Source organism: Pituophis catenifer, unplaced genomic scaffold (genome assembly GCF_029215685.1).
Source record: "Pituophis catenifer annectens isolate HBS135680 unplaced genomic scaffold, rPitCat1.0.hap2 SCAF_2, whole genome shotgun sequence".
Classification (NCBI taxonomy): Eukaryota; Metazoa; Chordata; class Lepidosauria; order Squamata; family Colubridae; genus Pituophis; species Pituophis catenifer.
The window spans coordinates 234,346,337-234,365,061 of record NW_027256882.1 but is presented as its reverse complement, the minus strand read 5'-3'; the positions used below and the strand labels follow the sequence as shown (position 1 = coordinate 234,365,061).

The following is an 18,725-nucleotide window of genomic DNA, read 5'->3' as shown; positions in this document are numbered from 1 at the left end:
ACTTTCTTCGTGTGTGTGTGTGTGTGTGTGTGTGTGTGTGTGTGTGTGTGTGTGTGTAAGTAAGTATCTGCTTGCAGGCGTGGTTGGCTATAAGGAGTGGTGGTGTTGACAGAATATAGTTCACACCACAGTGACCTTGTGATGAAACTTCCTCACAGCCACAGGGGGTCCTTATGACTCGGCCCCTAATCCAGCTAATCCTGATGGCAACAAAATCATGGAAGTGGCTCCCAGTGATGTGTGTTTCCCTGCACAGATGCAAAGAGAAGGGAACCCTGCTGAAAAGAGATCGGTCTGGTGTGGTGATCTTCACAGGCCGGGGGAGCCTGCGTGTGAAGCTGGAGGCATCTATTGTGTTCTGCCCCATGTGGCCTCAAGTGGAAAGCCAATGAAAAGGGAACTTGGCTGTATAATAGAGGGAAGAGGGCTTAGAGCTAAGAGGTGATGTCAGCTCCAAGTTGCTGAGAGAAGGGAGCTGAGGTTAATGTTATGCAACAAGCTTAAGAGTCTTGGCAAAGGCTGTGTGAGCACTCAGCTTGCATGCAGTCCTAAAGATTGCAAGTAAGAAATCTGGCTTCATGCAAGTCCCCTGAACAGAGTCCCATACTAGGTTGCATGCTTTATTTTCATGGAGAAAAAGGAACTTTCTCTCTCCCTCCCACCCCAATTAAAATTTTGTGGTCGGAACAAATCTGTCCTTGAAAGCAAATAAAGCCAAAGTGTGTTTGAAATTTGCTGACGACACTTTGGAGAAGAGCTTCCAAAATATCATCCCCTTTCAGTGTTTAGAAGTGTTTGATTGGTTAGTGAAAATATGAAAAAAAAAATGAGTTCTTTGATGGAAGCAGCTCCACCTGGGACCTCATGCCACAAGCAGAAATAGCAAGATGGAGGAAGCTGTGACAAACTGCAGGTTTGGGGGTGGAGATTGGGGAGGGACTGCTGACCTGACCCGATTGTGTCCCACAGTGAGAGCAGTTCTGCTTCAAAGCTATTCAAAAAGAAGCTGCTCAGGCAACAACAGATGGTACAGCAAGCAGCTGGTATAGCAAATACTTGAAAGAAACTGTACCTTGTAGAATGTGAATATTCTCACTTATTTAGTTTTCCTAGGTTTGTAAATGCTTAAAAATAATTAACCCTCCAATGAATAAAATCATTTTCCAATATGGACATATACATTTTTCAGAAAGTCATCATCTCTGCTGTGTATGTCTCAGTAAGGACAGCTTAAAGTACTGATTTTAGCCACCGAAGAAAGCAATGCATAAAAAGGCCATGTTGAGGTTCACTAGACAGAATTTAATTGCCAAGGGACAAAGCTACATTTCTATCCTGTTATTCTCTAGGGGGTTAAGTTGGTAAATTATATATATCTGGTAGTAAGAAGTTGTCTTTTGCCATAGTGAAAAAAAAAACCTTGGTGAAGGTGAAGTTTTCATGTGTTAATTAATGCACTTAATCCAATATAATTACCATGTTTCCCTGAAAATAAGACCCTATCTTATATTTTTTGAACCCTGAAATAAGCGCTTGGCCTTATTTTCGGGGAGGTCTTATATTTTGGGGCGCATGGAACAAGATGGGGCTCCTTGTGCCATCTTACCTGATTTCTAGCTCTGCGTTTAAATATTTTCAGGGTGGGCTTATTTTCAGGGGGAGCTTTATTTTAGCACATATGCTCAAAAGCCTGATTGGGCTTATTATCAGGTGATGTCTTATTTTTGGGGAAACAGGGTAGTTGTTCTTTTTTTAAAAAAAAAAAAAAGTCCAATTGAGCCAAGAATTTAGAACAGCATATACCATCCAGATGTGTTGATACTGCAACTCTCAGCCAAATTCTTCTGCTTTTCAACAAAAAATAATTCTTTCCAACATATGCAATGGAAAAATGAAGGCTGCCATGAGTGGTGCTTGATTCTTGGTGACTTCATGGAGCTGCACATGGAGGTCTTTTTGGAAGAAATATAGAAGTGATTTGCCATTGATTTCTTCTGGTCAAGGTCTCCAATTTTCCAGTCTTAGCCTAAAGCTCTGGTATTTAGTGATAATGATGCCTGAGTATGTGCTTTGCTAATGGAATGAAATTCCTGTTTTTCCCATTCAAGGAAGCTTACAATAACATGCAAGACAACTAATTAAGTTATAGTCAAAGTATTAAAACTCATCAACTAAAAACTCACCGATAAAAATCCATTAGCAACAGTATCCAACAGTTTAAAACTTAGTTCAGCAATAAGACAATTTAAATATCAAAAGCCACTCTGAACAAAAATGCTTTTTGCTTTGAGGCGGAAGGACAACAGATGTCTTTGTCAGGGAGTTTGGTAGCCAAAGAGTGGCTACTAAAGTGTTTCTGCCAAAAGTATCTCCAGTGATATTAGGGCAAAATAAAAAATAAAAAATGAGCTACCTTCTGAGGATCTGAAAAGTTGGTATGTGGCTTTCACCTGGGATGAGATGATCACTTGGGAAGATACGTTGGGTAGTAGAAAGCTTTCTGTCTGTACCTTTCATTCATTCATTTAATCTTCTGGATGATTGGAATTTGCTCCCAGATCCATCAACAGAAGGCTAAAATTAAAGCATAGATCTGTTTTTAGTCTGGCCATCTGAGCTTCACGTGCACAAGGCGCCCTGATTCAGGATCTTCATTTTGTAAGAACTATACCATAATGCAGAATACACTGAACTGCAGCGTAATATTGTACTTGACCTTTTGGATTAATATTTGGATCATGGCATTAACCTTTGGAAAATCCAATTTATCTGCATTTAGGTTTGACAGATTGAAATAGGAGGAATAATAAGCCTTTGAAACTTGTCTTGGAATGTCAGATGATTAGCTTTTCGGTCCTGTTAGAAATTTGATCTAGTTACCTGTTTTATGTTTGTTTTAGGTACCTTCATAAACATCCATTATATTATCCACTCTCCTGTGAAAATAAAGTGAACAAATCATTTAATGGTACTGTACATTGTTGTTACTCCTCATGTCATTCAGGATTAAGATCTAATGTTATATAAGGAATGCTTTTTCCCGTTCCCAATGCTTTTTGTACAGGGTTACTTGATGTACTTTATGGTTTATGATGTATCCTGATATATGGGCACTCCCAGGTGTGAGTGTAGAGTTGTTTGCAGATTAAATTCCTGTCCCACATACCACATTGCCCACTAATTGTAAGTATAGTATCTGTCCCTTTTGACACATTTTGGCCAATATGCTAGCAGTATTCCCTCTTGTACTCTTATGACAACACTGTTGTTGGGTTCTTGCTGGATGTTTCTATCATGAGGGTTTTGTTTGTTCCTTTGTTTTTAAGAAATCCTTTTGTCAAAGCAGAAATTGTATCTGCAGATGAGAATATCTTTTGTTGGATTGTGTTGCTTGGAATGATGTGTGTGGTCATTGGAAGTAATGCCTGATTCGGTCCTTCTCCAAGCTCCTGTTCTCTTTATGCTAGGCTGGACATAAACACTAATGAAGAGGCCAAAACACACGAGTAAGTAGTTTGGCAGCTGGTCCCCAGGAAAATGGCATTTAATTTTGTTTTTAAATTGATTGGTGGGGAGGGAGGTTAGCACAAACCAACTACTAACCAAGTAGAGTATAAAAGCGGTGAGACGTTTTGATTTTACTGTTGATTCACTCTGAATGCTATAAATTTGAAAATAAATAAATATGTCTGTTTCTATAACTTTCTGATCTCCTAATAGATCTAGAAGTCCTTAAAGAGCCAGAAATTGTATCCTCAGCATGTCAGTGTACCTTCCATTTGGTAGGATGCAGGCCACAGGTAGTATATTGGCTCATAAGTTTGTCTCTAGATTAGAGATGCTAGCTTCTATAGAATAACTAAGGCATGCTAAGGATAAATTAAGCTTGGGTTGTGCTGCTGGTACATTGCCCAACATTTGTCAAAACAGACAGTACTATACTTACTGATAGCAGGCAACGTTGCGTGTGGCACAGGAATGATTAAGATTAGTAACCTAGTCTGTACCTTTTGTATCTTACTGGAAAGTGTTTTGGGAAAGCCTTAATAAATCAACACCATAATTAGCAATAGAGGCAAGTATCAGTGGGCTCATCTAGTGATGATTAGATGACATGAATGGTTGTGTAAGAACAAATGCGAGAATACAGAAAAAATGAATGGGTCATTTAAAGATTAAGAAACAATGCTATTGGTGAAGATTTGCATAAAAAAAGTCAGTGACCATTGGTTTGGAGAAAATCATTAAACTACATATATGTAGTTTAAGCATATCTGATTCGATTTGTATAAAAGGCTGAAATATAGTAATGAATGAAGTATACAAAGATAATGACATTTTGAATATGTGTTAAAGCATAGTTTAATAATGTCAACAGTAGAATGGGAAAAAGTGAAAGAAAGTAGAATATAGATAGACTGCAGAAAGAGCAAGTGTAAAATATATGAAAAAGTATGAAGAAGAAAAGGATGCGGAAGGTGCTTGGAATACAGTGAAAATTTATGTTACAGAGTGAAGAAAGTGTTGGAAATAAGACTAAGTGTTTTTTTGTTGTTTTTTTTTATTAAAAAGTTTTATAAGAAATACAAACATTTTCTCCCCCCCCACCCTTTCCCCCTCCCCCCTTCACCCCTCCCCCCTCCCCCCACCCCCCTCCCTAGACTTCCCAGAACAGGCACAGGGTATAGCATTCACAAACATAAAGCTAAGATATGCTAACAAATTATTGCATTCATATTCTCCCTAAATCTTTAACTCCTTATAACTCAAAAACTATAAACATAAACTACTTAAAAATATTTCATTCATAAGCTATATGAATCTTCTTATTCGGATACTTTTTTTGCATATAGTCAATCCATCTTCTCCATTCTGATATGTATCTTTCATTTGAATGATCTTTAAGATATGATGAAATTTTTGACATTTCAGCCAGATGCACAACTTTTAATGTCCATTCCTCAATGGTAGGTGGATCTTCCTTCTTCCAGTACTGTGCCACCAGTAACCTGGCAGCTGTTATTAAATTCAAAACCAACTTAGTCTCTATTACAGTACAATCCGTGACTATTCCCAACAAAAAAAACTGTGGTGTAAATTTAATTTTTTTCCTTAAAATATTTTGAATAATCCACCATATTTTTATCCAAAAAGCCTTAATTTTTTTTACATGTCCACCATATATGAAAATATGTAGCATCTTCACACTCACATCGCCAACACTTGGGTTGTAAATTTGGATACATGCAGGCTAGTTTTTTTGAGTCTAAATGCCATCTATAAAATATTTTGTAAAAGTTCTCTCTTAAGTTTTGAGCTTGTGTGAATCTTACATTTCTAACCCATATCTTTTCCCATGTATCCAACATTATTGGTTCACCTATGTTTTGTGCCCATTTTATCATACAATCCTTGACTAGCTCTGTTTCCGAATCTATTTCCACTAATACATTATACAACCTTTTAATATGCATTTGACCTTTATCTCTTATTTGCTTTATCAAATTCTCATCCTGCTGCAAAATACCATCCTCTCTCCATCTGGCCTGCAGCTGACCATACTGAAACCAAGTCTTAATAATTCCTTCTTCTCTTAATTGCTCCATAGATTTTAATTGTAATCTAACTCCTTCCTTATAAAGGAGTTCCTTATATGTAAACTTATCTTGCTTTTGCTCCAAATTTATATTCTCTATCGCGTGTCTGGGTACTGTCCATATTGGTAACTTATCCTTTAGTTTATATTTATACTTTTTCCAGAGGGAATAAGATTAAGAGTTAAAAGGGATATTTGGTGATATAATGAACTGAAAAGGCTGAGATTGAAAACTGAGAATCACTGTTTCAAATGATGAGAGAAAAAGTAATGCAATTGATGGAGAGAAAATTGCAAAAATGTAATAAAAGAGAGCAAGGAAACAGTTTAAGACTAAAGGAAGCAGAGAACACACAGAGCAATTTTGATAGAAATTAAAAATTGTTTTGAAACGGGGGATGACAGCTAAACAAGTTGCCTCCAGCAGTGTGAATGGAATTACAAATAGCAGTGATGAAATGCTTTGGAATGAGACTGAAGGAAAGGAATTTTGGGATTGTTATTTTAGAGATTTGCAAGGGAATGCTAGAGATGTGTCAAAGACTGAATTTGAAACAAATGCTAGTTAGGGAAGAACATAATAAATTCATTAAGAATGTTCAAAAATGGTGAAGTTGCAGGACCAGATGATGTAACTAGAGAAATGTTATTATATATGTATTTATTTGATCTATTTATAAGTCACTTCAGTTGCCAAAACAATTGTGGATTAAATAGGAATGAGGTTTGTTTATGGGATGGCTGGTGAGCTGGAGAAGTGCTGGGTATGTAGTCATAATTGATTGAATTGGGACCAACAAACAGAATTTAGAAGTGTCGTTTCTGAACATGTGTGTCTATATAAGTGATAGGCAATTTATGATTGGAAGATTTGTAGTTTCCAAATCTAAAATATAGATTTTGATAATCTGAAGAAAGTTTTATTAGAGGTACATGATATTTTTACCAGTTTTGCAAGGCCTGGCAGTTCTGCATTTAGCAATGTTCTGATTACCTCCAGTCCCACAAATAAATACATTAAATGTCCCAATTTCCAAAACCTGCTGAAACAGTCAAATTTTAATGATTTCCTAAAAACCAAAAGGTTAGGAGCTATTCAGATTTTCAGGGGCACGCAAGCATTGCCCTAGCTCAGCTCCAGCGCATATGTGCGCTGGCCAGCTGATTTTTGGGCCTTCCGGGTCCACCGGAAGTTGGGAAATGAGCCATTTCCAACCTCCGGAGACTCTCCGGGGAGGGGGGGCTGTTCTCACCCTCCCCAGGCTCCTAGAAAGGCTCTGGAGCCTGGGGAGGGTGAAAAATGGGCCTTCCGGTCCCATGGTGCCATCACATGCCAATAGTGGAGGGAGCGTGGGGAGTCACACGTACCTGCACAGGGGGGTAGGGCAAATTGAATTATGGGTATGGGCATGCGCACGCGCGACCTCCCTGCGCGACCCCTGCTTTTGGCACGTGATGGCAAAAAGATTAGCCATCACTGGTATATAGTCTTGAAAGTACCAAGAACCATGTAAGGGTTTTAAAAAGTCAGGTATTGCCTTGAATTGCACCCAGAAGGTAACTGGTAACCAGTGCAGATCTTGAGGTTGTGGGGTTACATGAGGCAAATCAAGATGTGCTCATGGCTACTAGAGCCATATCATTTTGGACCTTCCACTTGCTCTTATAGAGCCAGTTCTATTTTGAACTATGTATAATTGTCCAAGTGAGACATGATTGAATTGTGATTGTAGCAAATTGTGATTGAAGGGATGACCTCTATATTTCAAGCCAGTTCTGTTGGGGGAGCATGATCCCATCTTAGAACCAAAACTCAAATTTCTCTGCTGTATCTTGCTGGGGTATTTAGTCAACTTGCTCTTCTCCATCCAGACCCTAACAGGCTATAGGATCAGAGCAGTACCTGTCTGGCCTAGGGCTGAGAAGTAAAGTTGCATATCATCTGCATACTGATGATACCTGACCATATTGATTGAACAGATCACCCAATGGCTTCATATGGATGTTAAATAAGAGTTGAGAAAGCAAAAAGGCCTACATCTCCCTATAACGTTGCCAACTCTGATTGCTTCTTTAGGTAAATGAGAAGTACCACAAAACAGAGATACTCTCCCCCTTGGAAGCTGTCAGAAAAGATACCATGATTAATGGTATCAAGACAAACATCAGATCTAGTGTGTTCTTTCCTACATAAGCTCAGCTCTGAATGGTCTAAGACCATGATGGCGAACCTATGACATGTGTGCCAGAGGTGGCACGCAGAGCCCTCTCTGTGGGCACGCGTGCCATCACCAGCTGGTCTTCTGGTTTCAGGTGTGCACGGGCGGGCGCCGGAGTGCCGAAAAATGGCCAAAAAACAGGCCGTTTTTCTGGCCATTTTCAAGCCATTTTTCGGGCTGTTTTTCAGGCCAAAAACAGCCTGAGAACAGCCAAAAATGGCCAAAAAACAGGCATGCATGCACCGGCCAGCTGGTCTTCGGGTTTCCGGCACTCTGGCACGCATACACACGCATGCACATTCCGGTTTGGGCACTTGGTTCACCATCACTGGTCTAGGACCATGGTTGCCATGGCAAAGAAAACTGGTGTGGTTCCAACTTATTTCTAGAAGTCAATTTCCCCAATGAAGCTTAATGTATGATTATCCAAAGAACAGTGCCTCCTGGCGCCATCAGAATCTCCTGGCTACAGTTGCCAGGCAACCTCCCCTAACCTAGGCTTGCCACTGATGCAAAACCTGACATCTAGACAAGCACATATCCCATAAGGGAAGACCTGATTTTTGATGTATTGTAGTACAGTGCTGGCTGAAATTATGCTCAAAAGTATTTGGAAGATGAATAATGCATGCAACTTTTTAAGACTTGTGCTTGTCATGTTTGTCTGTTGAAGTAGAAGAAAAAGGAAAGAAATGGAAGGTAAGAAAAGAATTTTTAGGATGTTGTGTTTTTTTTTTTTTGCATGTTCTACAGAGAAGATTACTTAAAAGATTTGAACATAGGGCATAGGTTTTCATGCCATTCTATGGCATTATTTTGTATTTGATATAAGATGGAGCATAGTTGCAATTTTTGTTTCAAAAAATTCATTTGCCATGGGAATTTGAGAGGGGAAAACACATTTTTATGCATTGTTAGACAGAGTGATAAATCTATAGCAGTAAGCTATTTATGGGTTGTTCTGCAACAGAGATGGGCAGTTTCTAAATATCATAAATAAAAATATGAGTAGAATTATATATTAGTCTATAGATTAGTTCCTTTCATTTTCAGAAACCAGTTTGACGTTCCCTTAGTACTGAGGCAGGCCTGCACAACACATAGCATACAGGCCACCAGTGTTTTTGAAAAATAATTATTTCACTGCTACCAAACAATGCCATCACTAGGAAAGATCTGCCATTGTCACCTTGATTTTTACATCACTTCCACCCCAAAAGACACACTGAAGAGCACCTCCAAGCCTCACTAACACTGCCAACTCTGTTGCTGCCACCGCTCTGCTAGTCACCAAACAACTGATTGGCACATCAGCTATTCTTTGCGATCTGCAATTATTTTTAAAGTATTAATCTGGCCCTTTCTTCTCTACAAATTGCGGTGTCCTGGACAAAGATATGATGTTAGTTTGGTACTTGAATAAGACGTTTGGGACATGCTTGAATTTTGGAGATGATACCTGTGGAATGAATTTTTGTTATCTGTCAGTGAAAAAGGTTTGTTGAATAATTTGAAATTTCTCATGTGCTTCTTTTCTTCACTTCTTACTATTATCGATATATGAAATGTTACTTTGTAACTGCTATCTGAATATACTATTTTTAAAATGCATTAAAAGCTGTTAATATATCTCAAAATAAGTTGCCACAATTACTTTTATTCATAACTAACCAGTACTAAAAGATCTGCTGTCAACATAATTTCCTTAGATTTCTAAAACCATCTGTTGATTTATTATTTTTGCTTTGGCTTTATGCAAGGTTGGAAAAGTCCACTTTTCTTGCTGTTATGTTATAATGCTGATTGGTTGAATTTGCCTTGTTAAGTGAGATTAATAGAGTTTGACAGCATCTTGAGTTAGGGGCAATCATGTCCATTGATATTAAACAGTTGGCCATTTACAATGCTGTCCTTTGGCATGAATAGTCTTCTTAGTTGAAATAAGTTAGAAATTCTGATAAGCCCAGAAATAAATCAGTATATGAGCTTGAGTATGGATGGCAGAGCATGTATTTTACATATAAGATCACTATCTTATAGTGTTATTTGAATCTACAGATTGTTTATTCTACACATTCTAAAATAAAATTGGACATGATTTGCTGAAAGCAGAAGGAATTGTTGGGAAGTCCAATTTTTTGAAATGGAGTTTAAAATCAAACTTGACACTTCTGCAATATTTTGATGGATTTGCTTACACATAAATTTTGCATTCTGTCTTAATAAATGAAATTACGACACATTTACGCGTTTCATTGATCTATGACTACAGCTATACATACACAGTTTCTTTTGGAAAATTGTTTTCATTCAAAGTAGTTATGAACTTGTACATTCGGTTGAAATTCAGTTAGAGCTTTTTCAGGATTATACCGGTAGTTTAACAATAATTTCATTAAATATTTCCAAATATCAAAATAACTAGTTGCAATTGCACAAATGAGAAGAGTGAGTAATTCATATTTTTATTTGCTCTGTCTAAAACATGAGCCCAAGGTATTTAGAGGCAGAAATTGTAGTTGTTAGAAAAAATACTTTTACAATTCATCACACTGCAGTTCCTAATTCTTATTATTGCCATTGATTTTATTCTTTTTTAAAATGGAAATTACTGTGATTCTGCAATTGTTCACCATTCTATATTTTTACCTTGTTCCTTGGAAATAGCCTTAAAAGCTACTTCTTTCACACATTACCTTTTTTTTGGCCATGATCATGCTGCTCACAATCATTTTTTCTTTGTCTTTCTGTTTCCCTCTTATCTATGTCAAAAGGAGGTTCAGATCACCAGTTCCATTCTAAGGCAGATGTGCTGCTGTGTCCTCTGCCTAGTCTTGTATGTAGACTCTGAAACAAGTTAGAATTCTACATGGTATACCAAAACTCTGGTCACCCAGAATAAAAGGAAAAATGAAATTCTGAGAAAGATAACAGCAAGACAATTGGTTGAGCTGAGGGCCTCGTTAGTGTATCAGGAAACAAACTGAAAAGATAACACATGTATAAATTGATTACTCATGAGCCCAAGGGTGATTCCATGTTTCTCTAAGAGATTGTACCAGTGGTGGGTTCCTCCCAGTTCGGTCCGGTTCTTCCGAGACGGTAGCGGTGACGATATGACATCACTGAACCGGTTCTGCCCCCCCGCACCTCCCATCACCCCCATCCACCCCCGCGTTATTCTTACCTTTTATTTGGCCCCACCCCCAATCTATTGCTGCCTCCTGAGTCCCAGCTGATGGCTAGAGGAAAAAAAACTGTTTAAACTCTTGCCCTGGGGCTTCAAAGGGCCGCCCTACAGCTGATCAGTGTTAAAAGAAAACAAATGAGTAGATCAGTGCCTGCAAAAATAAATGGGTAGACCAGTGCCTGCAAAAATAAATGGATAGACCAGTGCCTGCAAAAATACATGAGTAGATCAGTGCCTGCAAAAATAAATGGGTAGACCAGTGCCTGCAAAAATAAATGAGTAGACTAGTGCCTGCAAAAATACATGAGTAGATCAGTGCCTGCAAAAATAAATGGGTAGACCAGTGCCTGCAAAAAATAAATGGGTAGATCGGTACAGCTCTGCAAGCAGTTAAAAGCCTGGTAGACCAGTACCTCTGCTAAATCCTAAATAATTGTCACATGACCATCAAGCCACGTCCACAAAATAAGCCACACCCACAGAACTGGTGGTAAAAACCCACCCCTGGATTGTACATATGTGTTTGAACACGTTACACAAATGTGCTTTAAATGCGTTGTGAGGATATAGCACTGAGAATCATATCAAACACTATAATATTAGCACTAGCAATAGCACTTAGACTTATATACCACCCCATAGTGCTTTACAGCACCCCTCTGTGCAGTTTAAAATGTCAGCGTATTGCCTTCAGCAATCTGGAACCTTGGAAGGATAGAAGGCTGAGTCAACCTTCAGCCGGTCAGAATCGAATTCCTAGCCGTGGGCAGAGTTTGCTTGCAATACTGCATTCTAACTAGAGGTGGTATTCATTCAGCAGGTTCTGACCAGTTCTGGAGAACCGGTAGTGGAAATTTTAAATAGTTTGGAGAACCAGTAAATACCACCTCTGACTGGCCCTGCCCCCATCTATTCTCTGCCTCCCAAGTCCCAGCTGATCAAAAATGGGGATTTTGGGTGGGGTGGGAATGGAAATTTTAAAGTATCCTTCCCCTGCCACCTCCACCAAGCCACGCCCACCAAGCCATGCCATGCCACCAAGCCACACCCACAGAACTGGTAGTAAAAATTTTTGAATCCCACCACTAATTCTAACCACTGCGCCAGCAGGGCTCATCACTCCCACATTTAATCAGCAAATAAATTATGCAAAACAAAATACATTCTAGGTCCTACTTAAAACATTATACAGCAATGTTTAATTCATGATTACAAATGCTCTTGAAATAATTAGTGTTTTGTCAATTTGAATTCATCTGTGAAAAACATAGGTTTAATGAAGACTGTAATAGATGAAGTGCAGGTAGTCATTGACTTACCATCACAATTGAGACTGGAATTTTGATCACTAAGTGATGTGATCATTGAATCAGTACGTGACCAGACCTGATTTTACTACCATTTTTACCGTTGTTGTTAAGTGAATCACACAGTGTTAAATGAATCCAGTTTCCCCAATTGACTTCGTTTGTCGTAAACTGACTGGGAAGGTTGCAAATCACAATCATATGACTACAAGATGCTGCAACTGGATCATTTTAAAGACATGACCGCAGGATTGGTGCAACAGTCATAAGTCACTTTTTCCCAGGCTGTCGTTACTTTGAACCATCATTAAATGCACAATCACAAGTCAAGAACAACCTGTAAGTCCCTACATGTTTAGAAAAATATGAAAGATGGGACCTAATATTTATATGTCTTCAAATACTGAAACGTTACTTTGACAATGATCATGACAACGATTGTGAAGCCTTGAGGCATCAAAGTGCACTTAGTATGGCCATTGCTGAGAATTCTGGGTATTGAAGTCCATACATTTGGAGGACACCCAGGTTGGGAAACTGCCTTCCCAAACCTTATTGCCATTTAATTTGTCATGACATCCATATTCTGATACACTAAAGTTCACTACGGAAACTCTAGACTCCCCCAGTAGTTTACTAAATGTAAGTTGGCTGTCTTATGAATCTGGATTGTTAAATGACCTTCACTGTTAAGTGACCTTCACTTAACACTATTTTTATATTTTAACTAGCAGCAGCAAGATACACTAATGTTCGTTTACTCTTTTCCTCCTGGCTTCTTTTATTTCCTTTCTGCTTTTGCCAAATTATTTAGGAGAAGAGTGTAAATTGAAGCCATTTATCTTGAAATGTGCCATTGCAGCAGACTGTTTATACAAGTGTAAGAAATTGTAACATAGAAATATTTGGTCTGGTCTGAAAGGATTTTTTTTTTTTAAACAAACTTTGTACATGCGGAATTTTTGATATGATACTGAAAATGCATGTATTTAGCACAAATGGACTTGTGACTTGCCTTTGCAGTATGGAAACTTTTTTTTTTTAAGTAAGGAAAATATGTGGCTTTTTTTGTACTGTACACTCTCTTTTGCACTCTCTTAAAGTTGCTTCAGCTCTTAATAAACTAAAGCATATTCCATGCATGTGGGGAAATTTATTGGGGAGCCTGTGAGCTTTTAGAATATGTATAAAGAGTCAATTCTTGCTGGCTAATCCCAGGTTGTAAATATTTGTCTGTCAGTTGGTGGGCGAGTGAGTCGGGAGTTAAGTTACACACGGCAGAAGATTGGAGAAGAGGCCATGTTTAATCCTCAACTGATGATTCAGACACCACAAGAAGAGACTGCTAATGTACTAACAGCCGAAGCACTCAGACAGCACCTTGATTCTGCACTACAAGCCAGCAAGATACATGTATATATGTACAACAGGTAAGATGGAAAGAAAAAAGAAACATCCTCATAGCATTTTCTGCAGTAACATATGAATCGGAATTCATTCAGAAGAAATTCAGAAGCTCCCTAGAAGTTTATTTTATTGTAGGAACAGAGCTTCCTTGAACATTTGCTTTTCAACATTTGCAAAGTTACTAGTTTCCCTGGAGAGCTACTTTGGACGAAGCCCAGATGACTGAGACATTTGTTAAGTGACTTTTGCCCCATTTTACGACCTTTCTTGCCACAGTTGTTAAGTGAATTACTGCAGTTGTTAAATTGGCTTCCCCATCGACTTTGCTTGTCAGAAGGTCACAAAAGGTGATCACATGACCCTGGAACACTGCAGCCCTCATAAATATGAGTCAATTGCCAAGTATCTGAATTTTGATCATGTGACCATGGGGATGCTGCAACAGTTGGAAGTGTGAAAAACAGTCATAAATTACTTTTTTCAGTGCCGCTGTAACTTTGAGCGGTCACTAAATGAACTGTTGTAAGTCGAGGACTACCTGTACTGTTTGCCTGTTTCAGCCTTAATTTTTCAGTTCAGGGGCAGTTAAAAAAATGTCAACATGAGAGTTTTCATATGGTTTCAGCTACCATCCTGATTTTGTGGAGCCCCATTGCCTCTGACCCTGTTTCTTTTGGCAACTGGGAACTGGGGAAAACCTTGATTTAGCCACATCTCTAGATGTTCATCATAGTTTACAATGTCTGAAACCATTGGGCTTCAGCTATTAAGTTAAAAAAATAATCTTTTATTTTTGTCATAAAACATATCCAAAGTATAACTTTGGACTGTGTTGGGTTGCTGACATATCTAGTATAAACAGGTCCCTGTTGTGGGAGTCAGTAATATTAAACAATGGTTTAAGCTAGTATTAAAGCACAAATTTCAACTTATCTTGAAGGGATCTTACAGTGAGTTTGTTTTGCAAAGTTCAGAACTGTTTTTGATCCAATGTAGATAAACGCTCAGCATAAATTTTCTCTGACATACTGGAAGGATTCAACGCAGCAGGGACTCCTTTGCATTCACCAAGCGGTAAAGAGAATGGGCATTTTAGCTACAGCATCCTTCTACAGCCTAATAACCTCCAGATGTGTCAGAGTTCTATGTTCTTTAGCAGACATGAGATGTAGCTCACATTTGGAGCGTACCAGTTTGGGAAAGGCTGACCTACAATATTGCAAATTTAATTTCCATTAATCTTGCCTGGTGGTTTCTGAGAAATATGAATTGCATGGTTAGAATCATGAAGTATCCTCAATACTAGAGGCCATCAAAACCTAACTATTATTGCTGTCGTAATGAGATTATCCCCACACGTGAACTAATTTAATTCAAATGACAGCATGTCCTAAGAGTGGCAAAAAAGAAACTTTGAAAATACAGGTAATCCTCAACATATGACCATTTGTTAATGTAATTTTGCTCTTCGTTTCCACAGACAATGGAAATTGGAACACTTATGTCACAAATCAGGGGAACCCATCACAGAAACCGGTTACATGGACAAGGTAAAGACAATGTATTTATTATATATTTATTTATTTATTTATTTATTTATAACCTGCCTTTATTATTTTTACAAATAACTCAAGACAGTGAACATATCCAATACATCTTCCTCCTCATATTTTCTCCACAACAATCCTGTGAGGTGAGTTGGGCTGAGAGAAGAATGACCAAGTCTCACCCAGCTGGCTTTCATGACTAAGACGGGATTTGAACTCAGGGTCTTCTGTTTTCTAGCCTGGTGCCTTAAGCACTAGACAAAATTGGCCCTCATGTATTTTTATGTATATTTCTGTAGACATATAACAATATGTTAAGGGGTTTCTTTTCTGTCTCTTTTACAGATTATAGAACATCTTTACCCTTGTTTAATTATCACACCACTGGACTGCTTCTGGGAGGGTGCAAAGTTACAGTCTGGGACTGCATATCTACCGTAAGTAAAGTGTGTTGGTTTCTAATTTGTTTTACCAGTTTAATGGGGCTTCACTCAGCTACAGTTTATTCTGATGTTGGACTGAACACAAAATGTGAGGCCTTCTAGACAAATATGCATACAGATATCTATTCCGCATGCTTTTCTCTTTAAAAAAAATGTTTAATTACTAAATTAACATCCCATCCGATTATGTTATCTGTTTTGAATGCAAATACATAGGAGAATTGACATCTGAACCAGCACATTTGCAAGTATAGGTGCAGCAATTTCCTGTAGCAGCTTATTATTTTTAGCTTCCCTTCAAAGTGTATCGCCACACAGATGTTGCTTCTTCGCATATATGATTTTAGCTTTAGGGATAACCTGATTATTTCATCGGGATCAACATGAACAACAGATGTGAGCCAAACTTAAGTTACTTCAGTTTTATTCTCAGTGAATTATATCACTATCAGTGATTTAATTTGGATTGAGGTAGGGTATGCATTGAAGTTGGACGTTGTAAAACAAAAAAAAAAATCAAGATGGCAGCCACAATCATATGATTGGAGTTGTATCACATTTTACATGCATGTCACAATACATGCAAAGGACAGGACATTGATCACACTGCTGCAGCTGCCCTCTTGATTTGTTGACACTTTCCCCTACCCCATCTCTGGTCCTTGGATATCCTTGGCTTCAGCCCTGTATCTGAATGAGATTGTAATTAGAATTGATACTGACATGATCATCTCAGTTCAAGGGATTGTACTGAATTATTGACTCCCCCTCACCCCCCAATTTTCTGGCTTAAATACTTTTATTTAAGAGAAATTGGAATTTCAATCTTCTTGGAACATTTTTATTTTATCACTTAAAACTAGTGCAGAAATCCTACAGGTTAGTCATTGGTTTGTCACCAAATTTGGGGCAGAATCTCAGGACCACAAAAAGAGTCAGTGATTTGAATATTTACTTTTTTAAAATGTTTACACTATACTGTCAACATATGCTTATGAGAGAAAGAGCAAAAGTCCCAATTAACTTCATAGTTTTTTTTCATTTCCCAAAGGCAACATTCTCACTGTTATATAATGGTTATTTGTGATTGTATTTGAGGAAATAAAACATGAAATGAAAAATATGATGGCAGCAGGTAGAAGCTATGTTTTCTTTATCAGGCCTTTTAGTAGCATGAAATCTCTTCTTTTGGATATTGTTACTTTCAACATGTTCTATATTTTAAAACATTTAAATTCATTTAGGTTAATTGCATAGCTTATTTGTATGGTGTAGGCTTTGCCCTTGTTTGTCTGTCTTTGTAAAGGCAACATGCAATGGCTATCGCTTAACTTTCAGTGTGGACTTCTTAAAACGGGACAATGAAGGAGCTTGCGTTTTCTGGTTGGGAGAGTCTGAATAATATCTTAAGCCTGGTTAAGCAGATACAGTAGTCTGAACCAGAAAAAAGTCAGGCAAAAGCCTTTATGGTCTGGCAACATCACAAAATCAAAAGTGGAAATGAAAAAAATAGCAGCAGAGGTTCAGGCGGATTTAAAAAGGTTACCATGTCTGAAAGAGCACAGTGTTTTTATTTTTTGTGTGTGTTTTTGATTAATGTATGGCAAATATTTTAAAGAATGCAATTCATAATATCATATGAACTTCTCTCTGATACTTGAACATTTCCTTTATTTGTGACTGCTGAATTCCCTATTTTTTCTGAATCATTTAGTTAATAAATTATTTGTCTAAAATTTCACTATACTTAAAATGCTAGTTCAGATACTAATTTTCTTGCTCATTTGATTATCAGTTCAATAAATGAATAAATAGTGGTGCAATGTAATAGCTGAGTTAAGAATCAAGACTTAACTACAATGTCTAAAATCCCCTCAAACCATTAGATTCAAGAAGCTCTGTTTACTAGCATTTACTTAGGCATGGATGTGATGCTCATATGAAGAAGACATTTTGTGGATGAAAAACAGCTTTAAGATAAAAATTTTCAGCAACTTTTTCCAAAAGACAAATCTTGTGGCAATGTTTTAAATACCATTACACACATTTCAGTAAACTTTGTTTCAAAAAAATATGAATGTGAGTAGGAGTGGAGAAACGGTAAATAAATATTTACAAAAGTTTGGCAACTTTTGATAACCTTTTCATTTTTCTCTTCATGGGACAGAGGAAAACCCCATTTGCAGTGGACCAACTTTGACCCCTTAGAATTCTTAGAGGAGCTGAAGAAGATAAACTCCCAAGTAGATACCTGGGAGGAGATGCTGAATAAGGCAGAAGTTGGCCATGGATATATGGATCGACCTTGCCTAAACCCTGATGATCCGGACTGTCCTATAACTGCCCCCAACAAAAATTCAACCAAAGTAGGTTAATCTTTCTTTTTTCAGCCAAATGAAAAAAAATGTGTTGAAAAAGCAGATTCTATTTCCATATCCTAAAATCATTGTCAACAATATGATGCAATTTCAGGATAGCAGTATTTGAGCAAGATGTAAGATACAGCCTTAAGTTCAGAATTCGTAAAATGATGGTTGGTCACACCGACTTGAATTGTTCTGCTAACAGAAGAAAATAAGGCAATAATAAGGAAAGTATGACCATTCTATGGCTTACTTAGCAGGAGCTCTAGACCAAGACACCTACTTATTCCTAATTTAACAAACAAGCTTCAAGGATTTAAGAACAAACAATAGCTTTGAAATGAACTTCAATATAGTATTATATTCTAAGTTTTGTACTACAGAGAAAGGGATATTGGAATATTAATGCAGTTAGATTTGCAAAGCCACTAAACACTCATCAATGTTAAATGATAGATGTGACTGTTTGTGAACAAAATTACTACCAATCAGGTTCTATATACAAATGCTGTAGTATCAAATAATGGGAATTTTTGTAGTTAACTTTACAATTTTCCAAAAGAGCATCTTTTTTATTTCAGGATACAAATACTAATATCTGAAATAGATATATTTGCATTTTATTCCGGATCATCTAAAGAACTTTATTCTAG

At 37.6% G+C, this 18,725-nt stretch overlaps 1 protein-coding gene across 1 annotated transcript in view; it reads left to right on the top strand.

Annotated features, from left to right (window-relative positions):
* Positions 1 to 18,725, top strand: part of PTCH1 (patched 1) — a 94,725-nt gene that overhangs the window by 28,458 nt on the left and 47,542 nt on the right. The window contains exons 3-6 of the mRNA XM_070935638.1: positions 13,553 to 13,742; positions 15,200 to 15,269; positions 15,612 to 15,703; positions 17,877 to 18,075. Coding sequence (XP_070791739.1) covers positions 13,553 to 13,742; positions 15,200 to 15,269; positions 15,612 to 15,703; positions 17,877 to 18,075 — 551 coding nt within the window. The remainder of the gene's footprint in view (positions 1 to 13,552; positions 13,743 to 15,199; positions 15,270 to 15,611; positions 15,704 to 17,876; positions 18,076 to 18,725) is intronic.